The 26,105-nt window shown below is 40.0% G+C and overlaps 1 protein-coding gene across 2 annotated transcripts in view; it reads right to left on the reverse strand.

The window, feature by feature from the left end:
- smchd1 (structural maintenance of chromosomes flexible hinge domain containing 1) overlaps positions 1 to 26,105 on the reverse strand; it is a 202,740-nt gene that overhangs the window by 121,615 nt on the left and 55,020 nt on the right. For both annotated transcript variants that reach the window (XM_078216072.1, XM_078216073.1), the window contains exons 10-19: positions 23,804 to 23,894; positions 21,486 to 21,696; positions 12,998 to 13,115; positions 12,320 to 12,503; positions 10,665 to 10,862; positions 8,376 to 8,489; positions 6,236 to 6,342; positions 6,057 to 6,139; positions 3,735 to 3,848; positions 572 to 649 (exon numbers count right to left, since the gene is read on the reverse strand). In XM_078216072.1, the coding sequence (XP_078072198.1) occupies positions 572 to 649; positions 3,735 to 3,848; positions 6,057 to 6,139; positions 6,236 to 6,342; positions 8,376 to 8,489; positions 10,665 to 10,862; positions 12,320 to 12,503; positions 12,998 to 13,115; positions 21,486 to 21,696; positions 23,804 to 23,894 (1,298 nt within the window). The remainder of the gene's footprint in view (positions 1 to 571; positions 650 to 3,734; positions 3,849 to 6,056; positions 6,140 to 6,235; positions 6,343 to 8,375; positions 8,490 to 10,664; positions 10,863 to 12,319; positions 12,504 to 12,997; positions 13,116 to 21,485; positions 21,697 to 23,803; positions 23,895 to 26,105) is intronic.

Here is a 26,105-nt window from a genome sequence, read left to right on the forward strand (position 1 = left end):
CAAGTTAACTAAGGTCTGTGATAAGGTAGAAGGAAGGAGAAATTAAATGACAAAAGGGGTTTAGACCCATCTATTATTTCTTCTTCATCCCAGCTCACTGTGTCTTATACTATCATCCCATTCATCATTTAATCGCCCGCTTCCAAACATTTGGCCACCTTTTTTTGATTCTCTCCTACTCACCTCATTTTCTCGGCCTCTGCACCTACATAAAACCTGTCATTTTGTTTATTTTTCTAGTTTTGACACAGGATCAAGAACCTGAAATGCTGTTTCTGACTTAACAAATGTCACTTGACCTGAACATTTCTAACACTTTTTGTTTGCATTTCAGATTTCTAGCATCCTAAAAGCTAATATTTAGCTTTTGTTATAAATATTTTGATCCGTCACCGGAAAGACTATTCCAATTCAGCACATTAACAATCTTTTATCAGTGCTTTTTAAAAAAAAGTTGTTTGTGGACATTTTGTTTAAAATATTAAATTTTTAATCCCACACCCAATGGAAAAAAGGCTAAAAAATCTTGAAATGCGACGTACAACTTACTGAAATTTTATGAAAAACTCACCCATCTTTTTAAACCAATAGGGCCATTTGCCACCATGTTGACTGATGTGAGAAACTATTTCCTTGTCACCGGTAGGAGCTGTAACATAAAGCAGAAGTATAACTATATTTTATGGATTTTTTAATCAATCATTTTTGCATGATGTGGGTGCTGCTGACGAGGGCAGCATTTATTGCCCATGTCTACATGCCCTAGGAAGGTGGTGGTGCACTGCCTTCTTGAACTGCTGCAGTCCCCAAGGTCGAGGTACACCGATAGTTCTGTTTTGGATGGAATTCCAAACTTTTGACCCAGCAACAGTAAATTAACTGCAATATATTTCCAAGTCAGGACGCTGAGTGACTTGGAGCAGAACCCCTAGGTCATGGTGTTCCCAGGTATCAGCTGCTCTTGTCCTTCGAGATGGTAATGGTTGTGGGTTTGGAAGGAACCTAAGGAACCTTGGGTGAGTTCACCTTGTAGATTGTACACATGGCTGACACTGTTCGTCGGTAGAGGAATTGAATGTTTGCGGAAGGGGTAGCAATGAAATGGGCTTTGTCCTGAATGGTGTCAAGCCTCTTGTGTTGTTGGAGCTGCACTCATCAGGGAAAGTGGAGAGTATTCTACTACACTCCTGACTTGAGCCTTGTAGAGAATGGACAGGCTTTGGGGATCAGGTGGTGAATTACTCGCTGCAAGATTCCTAGCCTTTGACCTCCTCTTGCAGCCACAGTATTTACATAACTAGTTCTGTATCTAGTCAATGGCAACATCCAGGATGTTGATAGTGGGGAACTCTGCGATAGTAATGCCATTGAACGTCAAGGGATGATGGTTAGATTCTCTTTGGTTGGAGATGATCAGTGCCTGGCATTTGTGCAGTGTGAATGTTACTTGCCAGCCCAGGCCTGGATATTGTCCAGGACTTGCTGCATTTGGGCTACCTCACTATCTGAGGAGTCGCAAATGTTGCTGAACATTGTGCAGTCATCTGCAAATGTTCCCACTGCTGACCTTATGATGGAAGGAAAGTAATCGATGAAGCAGCTCAAGACTACCCCGAGGAACTCCTGCAATGACGTCCCGGAGCGGAGATGATTGACCCCCCAATCACCATAATCATCTTCCTTGTGCCAGGAAGACTCCAACCAGCAAAACGTTTTCCCTCCTGATTCCCACTGACTCCAGTTTTGCTAGGGCTCCTTGATGCCACACATGGCCAATGCTGCCTTGGTATCAAGGACAGTCACTCTCAGCTTATCTCTGGCATTCAGCTCTTTTGTCCATGTTCGAACCAAAGCTGTAATGAGGTCAGAAGCTGAGTGACCCTGGTGGAACCCAAACTGAGCGTCCAAGTGCTGCTTAATAGCATTGTTTATAATCCCTTCCATCACTTTGCTGATGCTTGAGAGTAGACTGATGGGGCAGTAACTGGCTGGGTTAGATTTGTACTGTTTCTTGTTATATAGGATATACCTGCACAATATTCCAACCTGCTGGGTAAATACCAGTGTCTGTACTGAACAGCTTGACTAGGGGCACGGCAAGTTCGAGAGCACAAGTCTTCAGTACTATTGCTGGAATATTGTCAGGGCCCATAGCCTTTGCGGCATCCAGTGCCTTTACCCATGTCTTGACATCATGTGGAGTGAATTGAAGTAACTGAAGACTGACATCTTTGATGCTCGGGACCTTCATAGGAGGCCGAGATGGATCATCCACTCGGTACTTCTGGCTGAAGACTGTAGCAAATTCATAGAAACATAGAAACCCTACAGTGCAGAAGGAGGCCATTCGGCCCATCGAGTCTGCACCGACCACAATCCCACCCAGGCCCTACCCCCTTATCACTACATATTTACCCGCTAATCCCTCTAACCTACACATCCCAGGACTCTAAGGGGCAATTTTTAACCTGACCAATCAACCTAACCCGCACATCTTTGGACTGTGGGAGGAAACCGGAGCACCCGGAGGAAACCCACGCAGACACGAGGAGAATGTGCAAACTCCACACAGACAGTGACCCGAGCCGGGAATCGAACCCAGGACCCTGGAGCTGTGAAGCAGCAGTGCTAACCACTGTGCTACCGTGCCGCCCGGTCTGTTTCACGGATGTGTTGGGTTCCTCCATCATTGAGGATGGGGATATTTGTGGAGCCTCCTCCTCCACTGCGTTCGTTAATTGTCCACCACCATTCACAGCTGGATGTGGCAGGACTGCTGAGCTTAGATTGGATCCATTGGTTAAGGAATTGCTTAGCTCTGGCTATTAATTGCTGCTTATGCTGTTTGGCAACTAGTCTGCTTCACCGGGTTGACATCACATCTTCGGATGTGCCTGGTGTTGCTCCTAGCATGCCCTCCTGCAATCTTCATTGAACCAGGATCGATCCCCGGGTTTGGTGGTAATGGTAGAGTGGCAGATATGCCAGGCTATGAGGGTACAGATTGCGGTCGAGTATAATTCTGTTGCTGCTGATGTCCCACAGTGCCTCATGGATGCTAATTTTTGAGTTGCTAAATCTATTCAAGTAATCCCATATAGCATTTTTGTAAAAAGGAATTACTGATGTTAGTAATACAATATTATTTCTTGATAACTTTCGGGAAATAAAGATTGACTTCTTTAAATTTGAGCCTGTTCATCATGCCATATGAAAAATGCAATTGATTCACACATTAGGCCCAGTTCAATCATCTGGAAATTGGGAATAAAGAAAGCAGGAGGAAATCAGAGAAGCAGCCCACTGAGGACGACCCCCCTCCCCCGGCTCTCAGAGTTGCCATCTTTTGGATGAGGGGTTAAAATGAGGCCTGTCTGGCTACTCAACTGAATGTGAAAGATCCCATGGCATTATTCTCATGGGTATTATCACCAGTGTCTTGGTCAATAACTATCCCTCAATCAACATCAGAAAGGCAGATTATCTGATCATTATCACATTGTTGTTTGTTGGAGCTTGCTGTGCACTAATTGGCTGCCTTATTTCCTACATTACAAATGGTAACTATATATTTTAAAAACATGTCCAGTAGTCATGAAAGACACTATATAAATGCAAGTTTTTCTCAGTGTGCTTCAGCTGACAAACTTAAATACTGCATCATTACATAATCCAGAACTAGTTTCAAAATTTGAAAAAAAACTTGATCTCTAAGTATCCTGATGCATACTTACAATGCCAGATAACTTTCAGCTCAACCAAAAGTTTTTTTGATCCACCATGACTAGTTCCTGGAAGTTTTTGCATTGCTTCGCCTTTTTTATTGAGAATTTCTATTCTCAAAGCACCTGGAAACAGGATCAATATCTCATTTGAAAGGAATATACAGTTTGTCTCCGAGGAGTTCATAATGAAGCACACAAATAAAATGTTATACAGATCTTCTGAAAGTCTATGCTAACCATATCCAACACATTGAAATGTGACAAAGTAGACAAAGGCAAAGAATTTATTAAAATTGACTAAACATGACCTTTTTACAAGCCCATACACCAAATTATATTCTTTAAATGTTATATTCTGATTATATGTTATATTTTCATATTTCTCATCTTTTGGAAAAGATTCTAGTATCTTTCCTAACACTGATGTTAAGGTGACTGATTTATAGTTCCCTACATTAGTTATAGCTTCCCCCTCTTAAATATAGAGATTGCATTTGCAGTTTGCCACTCTTGACACAATTCATTTTCTACTGATTTTTATATTTGAATACTGGAGCTTCTGCTATCTCTTCCCTAGCTTGAGTATCTATGGCTGCAGTTTGATCCCTCAAATTTGTCCTGAGGTCTGACTATTGCTCCATTCTCCACTTTCTTTCCATCTCAAATGTTGTAATATTCTTCTTGGCTCCTATTATTTTCATTGATTTGGTTAGCCTCTCCAGCGAAAACTGAAACCAAGTATTCATTCAGTATCCCTTCCATACCAATATTACCCCGAGAGTTCATCTTGCCAATCTTTTCGTGGGATCTCCATATTAATCCTGCTTTTGTTATTTACGCCCCTATAAAAAACTCTACAATTACTTTCTAATTCGAAATATTTTCATTTCAAACATCTTCTCTCTATCCCCAATTGTGGCTCTTTCCTAAGCATATCATATTTCTATTGCCATCCCCCTATTAAATGTCTATGCATTTTGTGAAAGCCTTTTACTTTAGATTAAATTTATCTTTACTTCATACTCATGACATCTCATTTTTGGATAATTTGTTATTTTTAAATTAAATGTATTTCTCCTGAATGATAAGAATTTCTCCGTTAATTATTATGCATCAGTATTTTTCTCCACTCTTTAGAAGTTTTTTTTTTCCATGAGGTCTGGGTGTCGATAGCAAGGCCAACATTTCTTGCCCAACGCCAATTTCTCTTGAACAATGGCTTGCTAGCCTTTTCAGAGGGCAGTTAAGAGTCATCTACATTGCTGTGGGTCTGGAGTCACATATAGTCCAGACCAGGTAAAGATGGCAGATTTCCTTCCATAAAGGACATTCGTGAACCTGATGGATCTTTACTACAATCAATGATAGTTTCATAGTCACCATGACAAACTAGTTTTCAATTCCAGATATATTAATTCAATTTAAATTCCACCAACTGCCTTGCTGGGATATGAATTAGTGTCCTAGGGGAATTGGCATGGGCCTCTGGATTACAATGCCAATAAAATTACCACTACTGCACTATCTTCCCCATCTCCTTTAGTTCCATCTTCATTCCCTCAAAGTTGCCTCTTGTCCAATATATTATTTTAGTCTTTGGATAACATCACATCGATCTTTTTTGTCATCTCAATCAAATATGTCTATGCAGAGACAAAGGGAATTCTTCCAAATACAGCTGGCAAAAAACATTTTTTTTTAAACCACAATTTACCTTGTAAAGTCTGAAGTTTAAAAAATATCTATAATGCAGAAACCTCCCAAATCACTGGAGGGATAACTGGATTCAGGGTCACTGTTGTGGGTATTAAACAGCAGACTTGAAAATTACACAAAAAATATAAGCAGCCACCATCCTGTAGTCACGAAGACCTTCTGTGTGGCTACAGGTAAGTAAAAGGACCAAATCAAGAACAAGGAGCTGGGGTAGGCATTCAGCACCATTCAAATATATCTTGGCTGATCTTCTGTCTCAATGCCATCTTCCCACACTATCCCCGTATCCCTGGATATAATTGGCATCTAGAAATCTATCCAGTGACATGGGAGGAATGAATCAGCCAATATGAAATCTGGGCATATATATTTTTATGGATTTTGACAATTGCAGCGAACTGCCAGAAAATGGAAACCTACAAAAAAGTGACTTCAAGCTCTGCACTGCCCACAAACTGATAGAGGCCAAAGATACATTATCCAGCATGGCTTTTGTAACAAAGCTCCAAAATCAAACATTGCTGTAGGCCAAAGATGGCAGGATTACGGAATGGAATATTGATAAGCAACACTCAATAGATGCAGACAAATAAATAGAATAACGTTTTTTCTCACCTATGGGCATTCCTGCTTGTCTACTTTCATTTGAAATAAGTTCATCCCCTTCTGGCCAGGTGACAGATAGTTGATCAGGGAGCCTGTTTCAAACAAACAGCAAGTATATATTTTAGTACAGAAACCATTTTATTAAATAAGAGATGAATATGACTTTATAATATGCAACTTTATAGTACCTTGCCATTTCGTCTTCTATATATTTCTTGATCATTGTAACAGGTACAGTTCTATCCAACTTTGAGATTGGAATGGTCTTCACCTCATCATACAAAGCTTGGGGTTCCTATGGAGCCACAGAGGAGGGAAAAAGAATGTGTTGTTGATCATCACTAATTTTTCGTCACCTTGGATAATTTTAACAAAATTGGCTAACTGGAAATTGAGTGCAGTGGTGTGGGGTAGCCACCAGTTTAACCAACTATCTTATTTGATGTCAAGGGAAAAAGAAATTGGGCAGCCAACACAAAACCATTAGTTTATTGCAGGGAGAGATGTCTCACAGACTAGTCACGGAATCATAATTTACAGATAACATCCCTGATACCATCATCAGCATCCCTGGATATGTCCTGTGAATCCGGCGGGATAGACCCTGCAACGATAGTGGTACAGTGATATAGTCAGGAGTTGCCCTGGGAGTCCTCAATATCAACTCTGAACCTCATGAAGTCTTTAACAAGGTCATCACATTTCTATATTATTTATTGCTGGATATATGAGCTGAGTGCACAATATGTTGAACAGTCTATATTACAACAACTGACTTATGTTACTTTAGTTGTATGAATTTTGTATGTGTAAATAAAAGTTTTCTGCAGTGAGAACATAACCTCAGTGATCTAAAATGAAGTAATCTTTTGGACAACCAATGTAATGTACTGGTGACAACCAGGTGTAAGAGATCCCTGGTGGTAGCAACCATACAGAAAAGTGTGTGGACCATTGCTGCACAGAAAAACGTTCCGAGTTCACATGACACCAGCTTATAGTTCAACAGATTTATCTGAAATCACAAGCTTTCGGAGCACTGCTCTTTCGTCAAGTGAAGTGACGAAGGAGCAGTGCTCCGAAAGCTTGTGATTTCAAATAAACCTGTTGGACTGTTATCTGGTGTCTTGTCACCTCTCATCTTGTCCACCCCAGTCTAACACCGGCATCTCCACATCAGAAAAAAAGTGTTGCAAACTGATATATTTATTAGCGTATCTAAAGACATGAAACTGAAAAGATGAAATCCTAATAAATTTGAACAATCTTGGTTTGGTAGAGTTGCTTGAAGAGGAGTCAAAACTGTGTTCTTGAATTGACTGAAGTACTAAATGTCTGACATCCATAACTTTCCTTATATCTGGTGACTAAGTAGTTTTGAATAAATTACAATGAGTCTATAAATAGATAGCTGCAGAAAAATGATACTGACAGCCTTGGCAAAGGTCCAACAACAGGCTACGTTTAATGCTTCAAATCATTTCTGATATGGAACATAATCTGACATCACACTTCAAAATGTTCAAAGTACATATCAAGCCCGAGTTTGAAGGCTGTGATGATTGATTGGGTTCCTTCTGTCCAACTTTATTAGGATTTCACTGTTACAGTTTCATGTTTTCACTTGTAAACTGATGTAAACTACAGCAATGGTCCACAAATTTGTGTAGTTGATTTTCCCAGAGATCCCCTATACACATGACCAAAAGAGACCCCCAGTTATATAAAATAAAGCAATGCTCTCAATGCAGAAAATATTTGTTTGGTTACGAGGCTATTCACCTATTTTTGAAAATATGATTTTTCAAAGTAAGGTAAATGCGGAATTTGTTCCAACAAATCAATTTGCTGCTAAGACTTAAGTAGGTCTGGCAGTTCTGATAAAGTTCATCCACCTGAAATGTTAACTGTTTCTTGCTAAACAGATGCTGAATGACCTATTGACTCTTTCCAGTATTGTGTGTTAATTTAGAGTATTTAAACAAATCAAGAGAGGATTTAAATTTTTTTGTTTTACAGAATTACACTGCCAAGAAAAGTCCTGTTTGGAGGAAAGATCAGGTTTCCTTTGGCACAGTCTTTGAGCTACCATATTATAACAGTGCAACAGACTGCGACTTTGCCTAAATAACCAGGACAATTTTAATTTCAGTTATTCTAAGTAATTGTTAATTATCACACAAATATGGGATAACATTAAACTTTAAATATTTTCATGGGACATCCCATAAAGACTCAAATAAGATACAAAAAAGCTTAAATACAAAAATAAGTGGATAAGATTAACCGAAAATTTGTCAGTAAAGCATCAATTCTAGCATCACTCACCACAGCTATCTGAACTTCTCCTCCAGTGGAATACACATCACCTTCATGGTCACCGTAAAGAAGAAAACGAACAATGCTTCCATAAATTATTGGCAATGTTTTGATAGTTTTAACCTGGAAAGAAAGACACCTTTAAAAGTTTGTCTAATGTCTGCATAAGAGAAACAGGCATTTGAAACATTTTTTGCACATACTTGCACATAATGGCCTGGACTTCATTCAATGGCAAAACAACAGCGCTCACTGCTAACCGCAAAGCTATACAGAAAGATCTGGCATTTTTGTGCTTGGATTTCCTCTTTCACAATGTCAGTATGAATCTGGCATCAAGTCAAAGACGACCTCCAAACACCCAGCAGCAGTGAGATCAGGGTCAGCCGCCAATCACATTGAAATAGTCTCGGATAGCAAACCAGGAAGTAAAATGCACTGATTATCCTTCATTTTTATTGAAGGGCAAAAATAAACGATTGGGATATGGACATGAGATTATGGTAGAAAAAATGTCAACTTTAAAAAAGATCAAAAATGGAGAAATGTGATATTCCACAAATATAAAATTAGTTCCTCAGGGCCAGAGAGATTGTTCAGCAGTAATCATGAACTTAGTATATTAAAAACCCACATCTGATTCATTAAGGTGCAACTCCAAATGTTTTTTTTTACAGCAAGACTAAAAGCAGTAAAGGCAAATTTCTCAACAGTTCTGTGAATTCTAATTGACAGCAGCCTGTGAGGGCTTCACTCTCTGGAGAAGCACAGGATCTCTAAACAGCAACTTCTGCATTGTGCTGTATATGTGTGGTATACAAAAGTTACTCTTGGTTTTAGAGACAAAATAATAGCCGTGGTGACAAATTCACCATCAGTACAGTTAAAAAGTCAAAGGCAATGCAATCAAACTATTTAGCATTATAACCAACATTTAAGTAAATGTTTTGTCACCAATTTAAAACTACCTTTTCAACTGTAATAGGAAAACCATGCGATGCTATGCCATGAAAAGTAAATGTCATAATTATAGAATCACAAATACAATTATACATGACTAACTTACTGCGGTAAGATGTATGCTGAAGTTTATCAAGAAATGACTCAACATGACAATGTGAAACTTTGTAATTTTGTGTGCTGCTACTGTTTTGAAAACACCACACTGTGACATGAATAAAATCTTAAATTTAGGTTTGGCCGGTTAATCTCCATTCCTTCAAAAGCATTTGATTCCCCTCAGTACTTTACAGTGGCCACTTGAAATTGCAAGCTGTAACATTAATTGTCAATAGTATATTCCATCACAGCAGGTAGAAAGAGGAATGGTGCAGCAGAGTCAAACCCAATCCACTTTACTCATTGACAACAATGCATTTACTTTTACCATGGATTGTTCCAGGTCTATTAGGAATTGAAAAGGGGCCAGGATTTTCCCCATGATCCAGGTATGCAGAGGCCAATTACAGTTGCCCTGGCTGTTGTTGGTTAACTCAAATTTCAAACGTTCATGATCAGTATTGCCCAGTTAATTACTGTACAAGATTTTGACCTTGTTGGGTCAGGCACAATGGAGTACCCCATTGTGATAAATTAAATTGGAATTTAGATATTTTTAGTAAAAGGGTTTACCTCAAAAGACCAGAAGCTTACAGTTGCGAAAAAATTGCTGATCTAAAGAAAAGTTCTTCGTCTAAAAAGTGATGTTAAAGTAAAACTGACAGCACAAAGTTGAAATTTAGCAGGTTCCAGATGCTAATATATCCAACAAAAACAAATTCACTGACTTAATAAAACTATATTTTTACAAGTTCATAGTAAATGTATATAAAAAATATTTGTTGAAAGGCAAAGAATGTTGTTCAAGATGGATTAACTCATTTCTTGTATATTTGAAATAAATATTTAAAACTTTTCCTCACTGAAGTTGAGGTATACAGGTGGACAAAAGAAGAAACATATAAATACAATTACACTGTTCTTTTGAAGTTTCTGTGATGTCATAAACATAAGACACCCTGTGAGCAAGCTTTCTTATTTTTAAAGAAGTCTTGTCGGCATAGACGGAGGACCCTACAGGTGCTGCCACTGGTTCCTCATTTGAATTAGCACAACAAAAAAAAAACATTCGACCCGAATAATTCTGTTTCGCTCTCCATAGATGGTCCCTGACCTGCAGAGTATTTCCAGCATTTCTTTCCTTTAATGCATTCGCAATTCTTCACTAACAATGAGCAGTGGAAGCTGCTTTGTGAAGTGCTGAACACCAATATTAATTTTCAATGTGTAGAAACTTACCAAGTGCCCTGCTTTGAAGGTTTTGCCATCCCACTCAATAGCTGCATATACAGCCCAAGGACTCTGCATTCTTTTAGACGGTAGATCACTTCTTGTGATTGTGCCTTTATATAAGCTGAACTTTATTTGCTTGTCATATTTCTCGTGGCATTCTTTAAGCCACATAGCAAATTCTCTGTCTATCTTCATTCTTTGCTCCTGAAAGAGGATTTTAAGTTACAAATATTACTCAAAATGTACGAGTAACTTCTGTAAATTAGAAATTACTTCTAGTATTAGGCAGGAAATTAGAGCTTTGGTAAAGGTACAAAGATTCACCAGAATAACACCAAGGTTGGAAGGGTATTAAGGGGATTTTTTGTCAAATGGATTTATTCATTGAAGCAAAGTACAAGAGTTCAAATTTATGAACGTTTTTGGAGCTATAAATAGCGAACTTTGATCAAGCTCAAAACAAGAGACATTGACTCACGATCATTCCGACTATTCCTACAAGAACAAAGGGGAAATTGGAAGAAATATTGTTACAGTTATTATTCTTGAGCACAAATAGTTATCTCCACTGTTGAACAGGAGACAAAATTTAGGTTGCAAGATACATTTATAACACTTTTAAAATACCACTAAATTGTAGTGGAATTGGGTGCTAGGAAAAGATGTACAGGACACTGGTTTGTCTTCAACTAGAATAATGTATCCAGTTCTGGGCACCACACTTTAGGAAAGATGTGAAGGCTTCAGAGTGCAGAGAAGATTCAGGAGAATGCTAGAGCTTCAACAACAAAAACAGAACGCTGGAAAAGCTGTCAGTCTGGCAGCATCTTTGGGAGGGAGAAACAGTTAATCTCTGGAGTCCACATGACCCTTCTTCAGAATTCAAGAGGGGGAAAAATATGATTAGACACAAAAAGGGTTTGGGATAGCTAGAACAGTGATTAGTCAGAGCTGCAACAACGATGCAGCAAAACTTAAGTGACAGTTGGCCCGGTATGGGAGGGAGTTTTTGCCCAGGAACTAAAAACATTTGGGAGAGAAAAATGGTAAAGATGGAGGAGAAAGGTCAGTCTATTATACAGAAGCACATTTTTCCCTCTAGTTCGGAAGGAGGATCATGTGGACTCATAACGTTAACTCTGTTTTCTCTCCCTATGGGTGTTGCCAGGGCTGCTGAGTTTTTCCATCTTTTAGTTTTTATTTCAGATTCCAGCCTCTGCAGTATTTTGCTATTTTAGCATGTAATGAGCTTGACCAATTTCTTAAATTGATTGTGCAGCCACTAATACACTCAGGATTGTTCAGCAAGTTTTGCCCAATCTCAAAATCACATCGAACATCAGATATTTTCTTTCAGTTTTGCAAACGCAGGCTGATTGGGTGCAACCTATATTATGTTTATATAAAAAAAAACAAAGGAACAAGTTGTGTAATTCAATCAGACAACTGCTGGAACATACAACCTACATATCCGACATTATACTGGCACTGAAATTCGTACGTGATTGTTGGTCAATTGTACGATAGGCAAAATGCCTGGTCATATCAAACAGCATGTTCCGGAGGTTGCTAGTAATAAGAGTAACTATCACACTCAACCAACTTGCAAAACATCAAGTTAATATCTACAGTGGTATTAAACACAAATTAGGTTTGCTTACCTGTCCATTCACAACTCGTGTGAAAAGTGTGTTCTTATCCTTTAGCTTCAATTCCAAATCCATGAATGTCAACTTGTTGGTGCTGACCTGAAATTTATCATTGGTGAAAAGCACTCCGGAGATCCTGTTGTAACATTCCAGTGCCACCAGTCCTCTTTTCTTGGGAGGCGCACAAAACTCAAAACTAGAAAAGTAATGATTATTGTCGAGTATTTCTGTAATGCAGGGTTCCAGAATATACATTAAAACTTTATACTAATCCACCATTCAATTGCTGCAATTAAGCATTTTTGAAGTTGCAATTAATTACTTAAACCCTTATTTATGATTTGAAATTTCAGTTATCTCGGGGAAATGTGTGCAAAAAAAAAACTGCGTGTAGATCTTGCAATAAAAGACATACACATACACTATTATAAATGACAATATAAAAAGTGAAAAAAAGGCAAAAAATGTGCATTAAGTGTGTGCCCCAAATCAGGATGGAATTGGCTGCAATGACCTTGCTTCAAATAGTCTGTTAATGCTCACTTGGAAATAATGAGCAAATAATCAGAAGAAGTCTTATTGTCTTTGGAATCACAGCCAGCAAAATAATCTAAGGGCCAAGGAGAGGAAAGGGTAAAGAAGGAATTTCCAAAACAAAAAAAAACACTAAAATAGTACACTTGATCTTACTCTTCCACTGTGGTGTAGGGAATCAATCTTCCATTCCAAAAGCATTCAAATATTGACCTTTTTCCTCTAGCCCCTTTATCAACAGAATAGCAGTCTTCCTCATCATCCTCGACTGTATCTAAAAATAGAGGTGTTACAGTCAAAAGATTTTAAAAAACAGATATAGCACTACTTCCTCCTCGTGTCATTACCAAGCTACTACTTGTATTCTAGGTACATAACTGCACACATTATTTACTCGTTAAGCAAATCTAACATCCATTTGCAATTATGTAAATATGAACATGAATCCAAGATTTTATAATAAGCTCAACACTCAAGATAAGCATATTTGCAACTTTGAGACAAAGCAAAACAAGTCTCCAACTTCATTGTTTATGCCACCCATAGTACAATGTAACATGACCAGCATATGCATTAGATCACAAATATTAAGATCTAATAGAAAACTGAACAGGAGGCATAAAATGTAGCAACCAATGGACCAAACTCTTAAGATCACTACACAATCTTCATTGCAAACTATTTCAAAAACATATTCATCAGCATTCATATTTTCCTGCCAGGCACAGGCTCATGGGAGGGGATAATATAATGGCAGAGAATTAATTGGTTACTGATCAGAAAACAGAGTAGGAATAAATAAGTGGGTAATTTTCAGGTTGGTAGGCTGCAACTGGTGGGGCACCTTAAGGATCAGTGCTTAGGCATCAGCTATTAATAATCTATATCAGGGGCTTAGATGAAGGGATCGAGCTTAATGAATCCAAGTTTGCTGATGCAGAAGTACGTTAGTAGGATGTAAAGAATCTGCAAAGAGATGCAGACAGGTCAAATGAGAAACAAGAACATGGTTGATGGAATAAAATAGAGGGAAATGTGAATTTAGGTAAACAGAATATTTTAGCAATGGTGCAAGTCTGGGAAACGCTGGTATTCAGAGCAACCAGGGTTTGCTTGGACACAGATAACAGTCAGTCATCATTAAGGTACAGCAAGTTATTCGGAATGCAAATGGTACGTTAGCCTTTCTTAAAAAGGGACTGGAGGATAAAGTAGTCTTAATGCAATTTTACTCTGGTAGTTTTGGTCTCCTTACCAGAGGTACAATATACTTGCCTTATGAGTACAACAAAGGTTTGCTAGTCTGACTCCTGAGATAAGGGGGTTGTTTTATAAGTAGAGATGAGTTGACTGGGCCCACTTGCACTGGACTTCAGAAAGAAAGAAAGTCTGATTGATACACTTAACGTTCCTAAAGAGCTTGACAGGAAAGATGCTGTGAATATGTTTTCCCTGACTAGCGAATTTAAAAGACGGGTTAATTTGAGAATAGGGGATCAACAACTTAGGAACAAGTTTGAGGTTGAAGGAGGAAATTTTCCAGAAAACCATATTTGTATCATCAAACATATTTTTATTGGACTAATTGGCACCACTCATAACGGGCCAACAATGCAGAGGGGCACCCCCGGATGGATATTCGATCGGGTCTCCCCCTGCACAGCTGAGAGACTCACGAATTTCAGAAACTGCGGGAGATCCCTAATCTGCCTAGCAACAGCCTGTAGCTGCATTTTAAACTGGTCAAGGACGATCAAGATCCCTATGAAACGAGACACAGAGTGGGTTATCAAAACCAAGCTATCACTGAAACATTACTAATTCGGCCAAGGCAGACATAAAAATCTGATAAACTAAGAGATAAGGATAAAAGGTTAAGAATGAAATACCCCAGACACCCAACAGGACAGGATGACATTAACACTCAATCTCACAAGCAGGAAACACAGACACGGAACAATAGGACCAATTTAAATAAGAGGACACATAGAGATAGTAATGGGAAACGCATTTAGACACCGGGGCAGGACCAAGTAATCCCATTAACACGAACACACACCATACAAATGCTAAATCCATGAAACTTCCTAGGGACTTTTGAAACTGACAGACCACTTTATACATATTGTAAAAAGATGCATAATCAAATGTTCCCGCTCAAATTTGGAGCCCTATAAAGATCCAGGGCTGATGTAATCCAATTGAGATCAACGTGGCCAAGCCACTGTTTCTGAGCTGGCTACGGGGGTCTCCCTAGGATCCTAGTAAATTGTACAATAAAGACACGCTTTGAACCTTGATTTGCGACTCGGCTTCGATTCTGTGCTGGTAAGGGATTTTTCCCTACAACAAAATGGCGTAGTCACGGCAGGATTTGATATCTGACTTCTGACTGATGGCCACAGTTTGAAAGTCGGGATCAAATTTAAACGAATCTGATACAAATCCAGAGCAGTCAGAGGCGAGTGCAGGTCTCCGTTCAAAGTGAGGTACCTTTAAGGGTTAGGGTTTGTCTGTTTTGAGTATTGTTGTCTTGTAGAACTGTATAATCTTGCCTAAGTTTTAAATTGAAACAGAAGTCCGCACTAAAGAGGTACAGGTCAGAACAACCGCGTGGAAGAAGGTAAGTAACTGTTAACTTTAATAGGAGTAAAAGACCAAAGGTAAAGATAACAGGCTTTGGGCTATTTGATAACAAAGAATTAAGACTAATATAAAGATAAGTACCGCATGCAGAACTAATTGGTGTAACTAACCCAGGATTGTAAATGAAACCGCTGTCTGTGCCAAGGCAATAGGACAAGGGAGTGCTTGACTCAAGGTGCCCTACCCTAAACTGGACGTTAAGAGGAGAAATCTCCCACGCTAAGGTTGGGTTTTGAAGCGGGCGCTAAGAGAGACAGGCACTCAGGGTGCAAGGCACGGACAGTGTAAATCGGGTAACAACACTGACTCTGAAGGGACGAACAACCTCAGAGTCGATACAGTTACTAACTATAACAGGGGCTTTGATAACAGAGTACAGGTGTGTAAGTGTTGAGGAAAAGTGGACCCGATCCATCCTGACCAAGAGACACGACGACGGAGGATCCATTAGGGACCCGGGCGGAGTTTGATAACCTTGTTCGTCTGTAGAGAACACCACAGCCCATAGCAGGATACCCGGTTTTGGGGGGTAACGGATCAACCCTGCTAGTGGGGGTGGTGGCCGAGCGGGAGGCGTTGTACTTAGAGGGGCTGGGAACAGGGGCGGACAAACCCACTAAACAACCAGCACACATCCCAATAAGACAACACAAAATAGTCCAAGCGTGAGGTGTCAGGAATAGTTGGGGGAGCCCAGGGGAAAGAGACCCACTGGAACCTCACTACGAGGCTCTACAGCAATACAGACGGTGCTGGGGCAGTATCAGTGACAGGAGTTGAGGCACTTTTACTGTAGCAGCCAGCATACGGGGGTTGCAGGACTGCTAGACAGAAAAATGGCAGACCACGTTGTTAAGGGAGAAACTGCAGTAGCTCTCATTTTAAAGTATCTGTTAGCCAGAGAAGCGATTGTTGCAAAGATGAAACGGAACGGGTGGAACGCATCACAAACTTTAGAAGATCAAAGAAAGTGGGTAGACGGAGTTAAACGGGACAAAACAAAAGTAATGGGAGTAATATTAGTGACCCAGTTAGCTGGACTAATTGAGGAAGTAAATGCCTCCATGGAGGAGAGACACAAAGAGACAGAACAAATTAAAGTATTACAGGAGAGAGTGAGGGAGTTAGAATACAGAAACAACACTGCGGAGATAACGCAGAGATCAGAGGAAACGGACCCTCGGCGCCCATACGAGTCAGTGCAGAAACATACAGCCACTCCAGCATCAAAAGAAAACATAGACAATTATAATCTAGCGCCAGTCACGAGAGGAGGGACGTTAGCACAACCAAAGGCAACCTATAAGCCTTTTACGCCAGGGGAAAGGCAGCAGATGGATAGGAGAGATCTTAGTTTTTGTATTTCAGTGTGTTTGTGAGATCTGGTAGCTTGTCGAATGTAGGTGGTTGTTGTAGTAATTAGATTGAGAGCAGGGAGCTCTTTGTTCCTGTGGAATGTTTGCTACAGGCAGTAGGTGCAGTACATTGCACCTTGGTTTAGCCTCAGGGGGGCTGGGAGAGTGTTAAAACTGTAAAGATTCAAGTGATAGGATTTCTTGAATTTACTTCTGCTTTGAGTCAATTACAGTTTGGAAGAAAGAAGAATAAAAGCGATTGTCTTAATCAATGCTCAGTATTCTCTTTGAATGTTTTACACTCATCCCAGTCTGAAATGATAAGTTTGAATGAAAAAGGATGTACTGTGGAATGACTTTTGGAAGCTTCCATGTGTGTGTCTGTGTGTGTTTAAACAAAGTGGTTGCGTGGATGCTTTGTTGTTGTTTGTTTTAATGTTAAGAAAGGATTTAAACCTTGGAAGGAAGCATGTGCTCTTTCCTTTGTCTTGAAGTAGAAATTATAAGAGTTAGTTGAGGAGTTAAGAGAAGAAAATAAGTTATTTTGTGGAAAGGTAGAAAAGCAGGAACAAAAGACTGAGGTCTATGAATTAGTTTAAAGTGTATCAAGTCAGTGAAATACAGTATTAATCGCAGAATATCGCGATTTGCGAACGTCAGATAGTTTAGTATTCTGAACTAGTTTAAAATTATGTACTGCCGTCGGAATTTCATGAGCCATCAAGGTTCAAGGTTTGCCAAATATAAAAGCACTGCAAAGCTTAAAACCTAGCCAGTTAAGAAACCAAAATGTTCCTAATCAAATAACTGGTATGTATTGTACCTGCTTTGATTTTGATTCGGCGCCTGTTACTTTTCCTAGAGTGCGGGGGTTTCGATCTGGAGCTCAGTTTAAAAAAAGAAACGGCTTAAATTAAAAGGGTTTGGATATCACGGGTACGATGTGTAAAGTGGTATGATACAACTGCCGCTTGATTATTTTTATTATACAGTATAGCACTGCCATATAGACACAAGAATAACATCAAATCCTGAAAAGCCTTAACCAACTTTGTATGATATATTCATATACTATATTGGGCATTGATAAAGACATAATTATTTTGTGAAGTACTGTGGTGTAGCGCTTGCACGCAAACAAATGATCAAATTAGAGATAGTGTAAGAGTACTCGTATAAAGATCGGAACTCTATGGCATGTGATTTTAATGGGGAAAGCGATGTCTTTTGATAAGACTACATACAAATGAATGGATGTATCCGACAATACATCCGAGACCTTAGCACCCAATTGAAGGGGATGCGCCGGTCCGTAATTTCTAATCAGGCACAGGTCGACGCAGAGGGGGACTCAGAAATATTACCAGAAGTCCCAAAAGCCGGGAGCCGGGTATTAACAAAAGTGCTTCCTGCAAAACCAGGATTTGCCCCAAGATGGCACGGACCTTACGAGGTCATTATTAGCGGAGATACCTGTGCCTGTATAGATATAAGAGGACAGGGGGTCTGGAAACACTGGACCCAATTAAAACTATATGAGGACAAATAAACTAAAAAAAAATACCGTTTTGCTCATTCAACTTCCACAGGAACCAGGACCAGATCCACTATCAAGACGTCGGAACCAACTACCTTTAATTTGATTGCCTGTTTATTTTTTGTATATACTGTAATTGTAAAATACTGTTGAGAAAAAAAGAGAGCGATATGGGAACAGGGACATATCTGATAATAACCCTGACCATTGTAAATACACTCCAACATATGGGGGTTAGGGGAGCAGAACCACCAATCATGGAAGGAAACCTATTCCTGAGAACACACATCCAGATCTATGGGAATAGGACCGCTTGTTACCCCTCAGCGCGATCAGTAAACTCCCTATTCATAGCAACACCAGGGTGGCTCCCACAAGAGTTATTCACTATTGACACATCGGGGGCACCCTGCAAAGAACATATTGGGTACTTTAAGCAAGGGATACAAGGAAGGTGTGTAGAGCTCACTGAGCCGGGAATTCTAAGGGGGACGGGACCCCAACCGGAGGAGACACATGGGAACTACCCACAATGTTTTAAGGGAGAGGGATGGGGGTGCGTGCATGCCTTTGTCCCTAAAAATGATTCGTGCGCTGAGGCACATTGTGCTCTCCAGGAGTGCCGGGTCCGGGAAGGACACTTCACCTGTGACTGCAAGCAACAGAAATGCATTGCAGTCACCGCGGGTAGGCAGCTTATGTGTGGCAAGTGCAACAGCACCCACGTAAGCTCAGCCTCAGGGACATATCCATTTGATTCTCACCAAGAAGTACAATCAAGTGGACAGTCCAGGGGGAGGGAAGGTCCCACAAGATGGGGCCATGCGGTCAAACGACCCCAGGGAAATGCATGTTATCGGGTTAAAGACGGGTACGTGTTTTTATTCAAAAATGTATACATGACGGCCACAGACAGGCCTCCAAGGTTCTTTTCCGTAGGGACAATCAGACCTCTCACGGTTCCATGCCCAAGTGAGGGGCATGTCCAGAAACGCATAGTGACCAGGGCCATCAGCGCAGAATTTTGCTCCGACTGGCAGGCCCCTGTCACACTAGGGTCTTCTTTAGGATATGGATTTCTGGGGACACTATCCCTGGGAGGCGCCGCAGGGGTGATCAGTGCCAGTAATAGGAACTTCTTCATATGTGGACTGACCATTTTAGGAAACAACACCCTACAAGCATTAGGCGCAATTGACCAAGAACTCGCAGAACTCAGACTATACACACAACAAACGAGATATGCGGTGGACTATCAGCTAGCCAGACAAGGGGGGGTATGCACCATCATCAAGGAAAAATGCATCACATACGTACACGACGAGACACTAAACATAACAGCAGCCATGTCCGGGATACAAAAGCAATTGGATAACTTTAAACAGGGGTTAACAGGGACTGATGGGTGGTTAGGATGGCTGTTTAACACAGTTTGGGGAGCATATATTATGAAGGGATTGATCCTAGTAGTAGCCATCCTGTTCACACTCTGCCTTGGCCTAACCTGTATTAAAGTGATATGTGCAAATATTACATCAAGAATGCTACCCACTGCCAGTATCCAGATGCAAGAACTTAACAACGACCCAGAAGAGGAGAAACAACGGCAAGGACAACAGCTGTACAAATCACTGTTCCTCTGAAGGTCGTCCATGGGGGGTCAGCCATGAATGGCACCCCCTGGACGAGAGGAGGGACTGAAGGAGGAAATTTTCCAGAAAACCATATTTGTATCATCAAACATATTTTTATTGGACTAATTGGCACCACTCATAACGGGCCAACAATGCAGAGGGGCACCCCCGGATGGATATTCGATCGGGTCTCCCCCTGCACAGCTGAGAGACTCACGAATTTCAGAAACTGCGGGAGATCCCTAATCTGCCTAGCAACAGCCTGTAGCTGCATTTTAAACTGGTCAAGGACGATCAAGATCCCTATGAAACGAGACACAGAGTGGGTTATCAAAACCAAGCTATCACTGAAACATTACTAATTCGGCCAAGGCAGACATAAAAATCTGATAAACTAAGAGATAAGGATAAAAGGTTAAGAATGAAATACCCCAGACACCCAACAGGACAGGATGACATTAACACTCAATCTCACAAGCAGGAAACACAGACACGGAACAATAGGACCAATTTAAATAAGAGGACACATAGAGATAGTAATGGGAAACGCATTTAGACACCGGGGCAGGACCAAGTAATCCCATTAACACGAACACACACCATACAAATGCTAAATCCATGAAACTTCCTAGGGACTTTTGAAACTGACAGACCACTTTATACATATTGTAAAAAGATGCATAATCAAATGTTCCCGCTCAAATTTGGAGCCCTATAAAGATCCAGGGCTGATGTAATCCAATTGAGATCAACGTGGCCAAGCCACTGTTTCTGAGCTGGCTACGGGGGTCTCCCTAGGATCCTAGTAAATTGTACAATAAAGACACGCTTTGAACCTTGATTTGCGACTCGGCTTCGATTCTGTGCTGGTAAGGGATTTTTCCCTACAACAAGGTGAAATTTCTTCACTGAAAGGGCTGTGAATCTTTGGAATTTCCCAGAGAGGTGTGGATGATCAGTCATTAAGTACATTTAAGGCAGAGCTGATTCTTGTATAATAAGGAATTCGAGGGATATGGAGATAGTGAGGTAAGGTGGAGTCGAGATGGGTGAACCATGATTTTACTAAATGATGGAAGAGGCTCAAAAGGGCCAAATGCCCTACTCTGATTTCTTGTATTCTCAGGCAACTTAAGTATCTATTTCTGAAATAAGTGACAACAATAGCTCAGCATTGTTTACTTTCCATGTTTAAAATGATGAACCAATAATGATAAAATCAAGCTATTTAATCTTCATAGCTCAAAAAACAAATTAGGGCTGTATATTTATACTATACATGTTAAGACTAAAAGTTAACTAGGTTGGTGGTGGGAGAATAGTGGAAAAAAAACCCCCAAAATTCTGATCAACATACAAAGCGGCACTCTTTCTCCTGAAATCTGTAAATTGAACTCTACTTAAACAGAGTTAGGAAATTAAGAAAGCCTCCTCACTTCCACTATTTGAGTCAGTTCAAGAAATCTGCTTACTGAATGGGCAGCTAACATCTTCAGGATAGGTTTCTTTATCATATAGGAAAGGATGATAACGTATCACTCCTTCTACAACGCCTTCCCCTTCAACATGTGCTTTAAACTCAAAGCAGTCTGCAGCAGTGTTGATGAAGAGAGTTTGCATGTCATCTTTTATTTCCCTTAGATTCACAATCTTAGGGACTTTTCCCTTCTCAAACATTGAGATCTAATATAAACAAGGATACAAAAAGGCATGTTAGAATGGAAAACACAATTAAGAAAGTCACATTATCAGATCTGCTTACAGAGAGAAAATTTTAACCAGATACCAGGTTAATAATACAAATGATAACGATAACAAAGTTGAACATCCAAATTTCCAAGTTGAAGTATGAAAAACAGAGAACAGCGAGCATAAGAGGCAACTGGCAGCTAATATAAAAGGAAATCCAAAAATCGCTATATGTATGTAAAAGGGAAATAAGAGGATCAAGGATCAAAAAGGGGATCTACATATGAAGGCAGAAAGCACGACTGCATTACTAAATGAGTACTTTGTATTCGTCTCTACCTAGGAAGAAGATGCTGCCAAAGTCAGAGTGAAAAATACGCTGCAGGCTAAATTGATGAAGAGGTTATTACAAAGGTTGGGTGTACTTAAAGTTGGTAAGTCAGCTGGACGACATCAACATCATCCAAGGATGCTAAGGGAACTAAGGGTGGAATTTACACATATTGACCATAACTTTCCAATTCTCCTCACATGCAGAGGTGGCGCTATAGCACTGGAAAACTGTAATTTTTACAATCTTCATAAAAGGGTGTAAGAATACATTAAGAGCTACATGCCAGTACAAACTACAAGCCTTTAGAGACGATACTCCAAGACAATTAAGTCACTTGAACAAGTGTGCATTAATTTGGAAAGTCAGCATGCATTTGATAAGGGCAAATTGTGAAGTAACTTGCCTGAGTTTTTACTGACATAACAGTTGGTTGGATGAGGGTAATGCGATGTATATGGACTTCCTAAAGGTTTTCGATAAAGTGCCACATAAAGGCTTGGGCAACACAAAATGGAAGCTCATCAGATAAAGGGGAAAGTGGCAGCATAGATCCAAAGTTGGCCGAGTGACAGGAAACAAAATAGCGGTGACCAGTTGTTTCTCCGACTGGAGGAGTGCACGCAGTGAAGCTCCCCAGGTATAGGTTAAGGACAGAGAGCATTCAAAAGAGGCTCAATTACCTCCTTTTGTGCTGTAACCATTTTATGATTTGCTGAAAAAAGACACACTGTCAAAGATTTATGTCTTGCCAAATTTCAACGGGAGCAACAATTTATGCTACAATCTCTGTTTCAGCAATATTTAAGTTCATTTGCTATTTCTTTTATTTATTCCTTCATGGAATGTGGGCACCACTGGTCGCACCAGCATTTATTGTCCATCTTTAAGCTCAAGTAACGAATTGCTTTTAATTTGTGTCCTTCACATTCTAGGTTCAGTGACTCACTCAGTGTAAAATCATCACAACCAAAAGTTACTAAGAAAAATAGCAAAATAAAGGACCTAACATGTACATTTGCAACAAAGTAACGCAATAATTTAAAAACTCTGATGGCTTAAAATAAGCACTTTTGAATTCAAATGTTCACTTCCAAAAATTTGCCCTACAGATAATTGGATGAATGAGAAGTTTTGAATGCACCCTTCGTTTCAACTGCAAAAACTAGTTTAATAAGCTTTTTAGTGAAACGACTCCAAATGATTTTCTCTCAAATGAATAAGGAACAGAGTCCTCTACCCTATACCAGAACTTCCATTTTGTTCTTCTTCCCCTCCGCCCTATCAATGGCATAAAACCCATCACATTTCTACTTTCCTTCAGCTCTGAAGAGTCACATTTGGCTCAACAGGGAGTGGAAAATTGGGGTGTCGTGGCAATTCATCAGTTTCGCAGTCCTGTGGTACAGGTTGATTTTATGGTGACATGGGTTCAAATCCCTCCGTAGGAGCATGTGACATGTCCAATTGATACATTCAAAAGAGCATTAGACAATTATTCAAAAAGTAACATCGTGCAGGGTTATGGGAAAAAGGCAGGAGAATTGCACCAAGTCATAATACTGAGCTGGTGCAGGCAGAATGGGCCAAATGGCTTTCTTCTGCACTGTTACAATTCTGTGATTCAAAACATTAACTCACTCTTTCCACAGATGCCACTAGACCTGAATATTTACAATTGATTTTATTTCAGATTTCCAGTATCCACAGGATTTTGCTTGTATTTAAGCATTCAAAGAGATCCCATATCAATGAATATAATAAATTTACCTCAATATCAATGTTGTTAAAGGGTCCTACTTCTTTAGTGGCAGTCATATCATTTCCTTTAGGTCCATGAATGTAGTAGTGGTAAATGTGGCTAAAAGTAAAGCAAAAAAATTAACATTTTTCACAAAGTTGAAACTGATAGTAACACCATAATAGCTTCAGATTTAAAGTACATAACCCACGTGAAAAGAATCTGTCAAGTCCAAGTCCCTTAACAACCACCATGCCATTAATAAGTCTACTCTCACATTCTGACCCTTAGCTATTAAACTAGGTAATAAACTTGATAAATTTTTTCACAAAATTAAATTTTAATTTATAAACAAGCATGGTAGCAGACAATGTTTGATGTATGCAAGGATAGTAGCACTACAGAACTTCAGCACATACATATACTTTTAAAAATCCCATTTCAGCTTCTAGGGATTGTCCAGAAAGAAATTTAGCTGGCCGGCATTTCAGGATGGCCTGTAGACAGGTTCCTGAAGTCTTAAAACATTTGCCCAAGCATGACAATAAAACAAAGATATTAAGCTAGAAAAAATGGCGGTGCTAGGGCATGATACAGAGAGACACTGAGGAAGGAGAGGGCTGATGAGGAGGATGTGATCTCTCAAGAGAGAGAGAGAAAAGAGGGAGGGAGGAGGGGGAGGAAAGGTATGAGCAAGGAGTAACATCGCTCACTTCTTTGATTTATTGTCACATGTATTAACATACAGTGAAAAGTATTGTTTCTTGCGCGCTATACAGACAAAACATACCGTTCATAGAGGAGGAAACGAGAGAGTGCAGAATGTAGTGTTACAGTCATAGCTAGGGTGTAGAGAAAGATCAACTTAATGCAAGGTAAGTTGATTCAAAAGTCTGACAGAAGCAGGGAAGAAACTGTTCTCGAGTCGGTTGGTATGTGACCTCAGACTTTTGTATCTTTTTCCCCCAGGGAAGAAGGTGGAAGAGAGAATGTCCGGAGTGGGTGGGGATCCTTAATTATGCTGGCTGCTTTGCCGAGACAGCGGGAAATGTAGACAGAGTCAATGGATGGGAGGCTGGTTTGCGTGGTGTATTGGGCTACATTCACAACCTTTTGTAGTTCCTTGCAGTCTTGGGCAGAGCAGGAGTCATACCAAGCCATGATACAACCAGAAAGAATGCTTTCTATGGTGCATCTGTAGAAGTTGGTGAGAGTCGTAGCTGACATGCCAAATTTCCTTAGTCTTCTGAGAAAGTAGAGGCGTTGGTGGGCTTTCTTAACTACAGTGTCGGCATGGGGGGGGCGGGGCCAGGACAGGTTGTCGGTGATCTGGACACCTAAAAACCTGAAGCTCTTGACCCTTTCTACTTCATCCCCATTGATGTAGACAGGGGCATGTTCTCCTTTACGCTTCCTGAACTCGATGGCAATCTCCTTCATTTTGTTGACATTGAGGGAGAGATTATTGTTGCTGCAGCAGTTTACTAGATTCTCTATCTCATTCCTGTACTCTGTCCCATCATTGTTTGAGATCTGACCCACTACGGTTGTCGTCAGCAAACGTGAAAATCGTGGAGGAGGAGAATTTGGTCACACAGTCATAAGTGTAGAAGGGGTATAGTAGAGGGCTGAGAACACAGCCTTGTGGGGCATGGGTGTTGAGGATGATCGTGGAGGAGGTGTTGTTGCCTATCCTTACTGATTATGGTCTGTGAGTTAGGAAGTTCAGGATCCAGTCGCAGAGGGAGATGCCGAGGTTCAGGCCACTGCGGCTCATTTTATTTATGCATATAACTTCACAACTCTTAAAAAATATTTATTTTTCTTTCTCAAATACTTTCCTGGACCTGGTTTTCATATTTACAAACCACTGCTGGAACAACAATAACCAAACAAGAAAAAAGTCAAATCCTTTCTATTGGCTTTCTTCCTCTTTCATTTGTGTCCAATAAATTATTTTGGGAGCAACTGAGGGATCTGGGGTAAAGGAAGTAAAATTGTTGGGGGGGGGGGGGAAAGAGAAGGGAAAATCAGTCTTCACTGCATCCCTTAGATTTTTCTTTAAATGTTTTCGATGTGCCTGTCTGTTTACAAGCTTTTTCAGCAGTCTCTTGTTTTTTTATTAATCAATCAAGAAGAATATCCAGGGCTTGGTCTGTTTTAGTATAAGCCACTTGAGGAAGATGACAAGGTGGGCAGCTGAAGGAAAACTGTTTAATTATAATTGAATTCGTGACTGCCTGTCTAGCACCGAGTCCCTTATTTCTTTAATATCTTTCAATGGAGGCGTAGAGTTTGCAAATTCCTGCATTGAGAACATTTTATCCAACG

This window comes from Mustelus asterias, chromosome 7, assembly GCF_964213995.1.
Source record: "Mustelus asterias chromosome 7, sMusAst1.hap1.1, whole genome shotgun sequence".
NCBI lineage: Eukaryota > Metazoa > Chordata > Chondrichthyes > Carcharhiniformes > Triakidae > Mustelus > Mustelus asterias.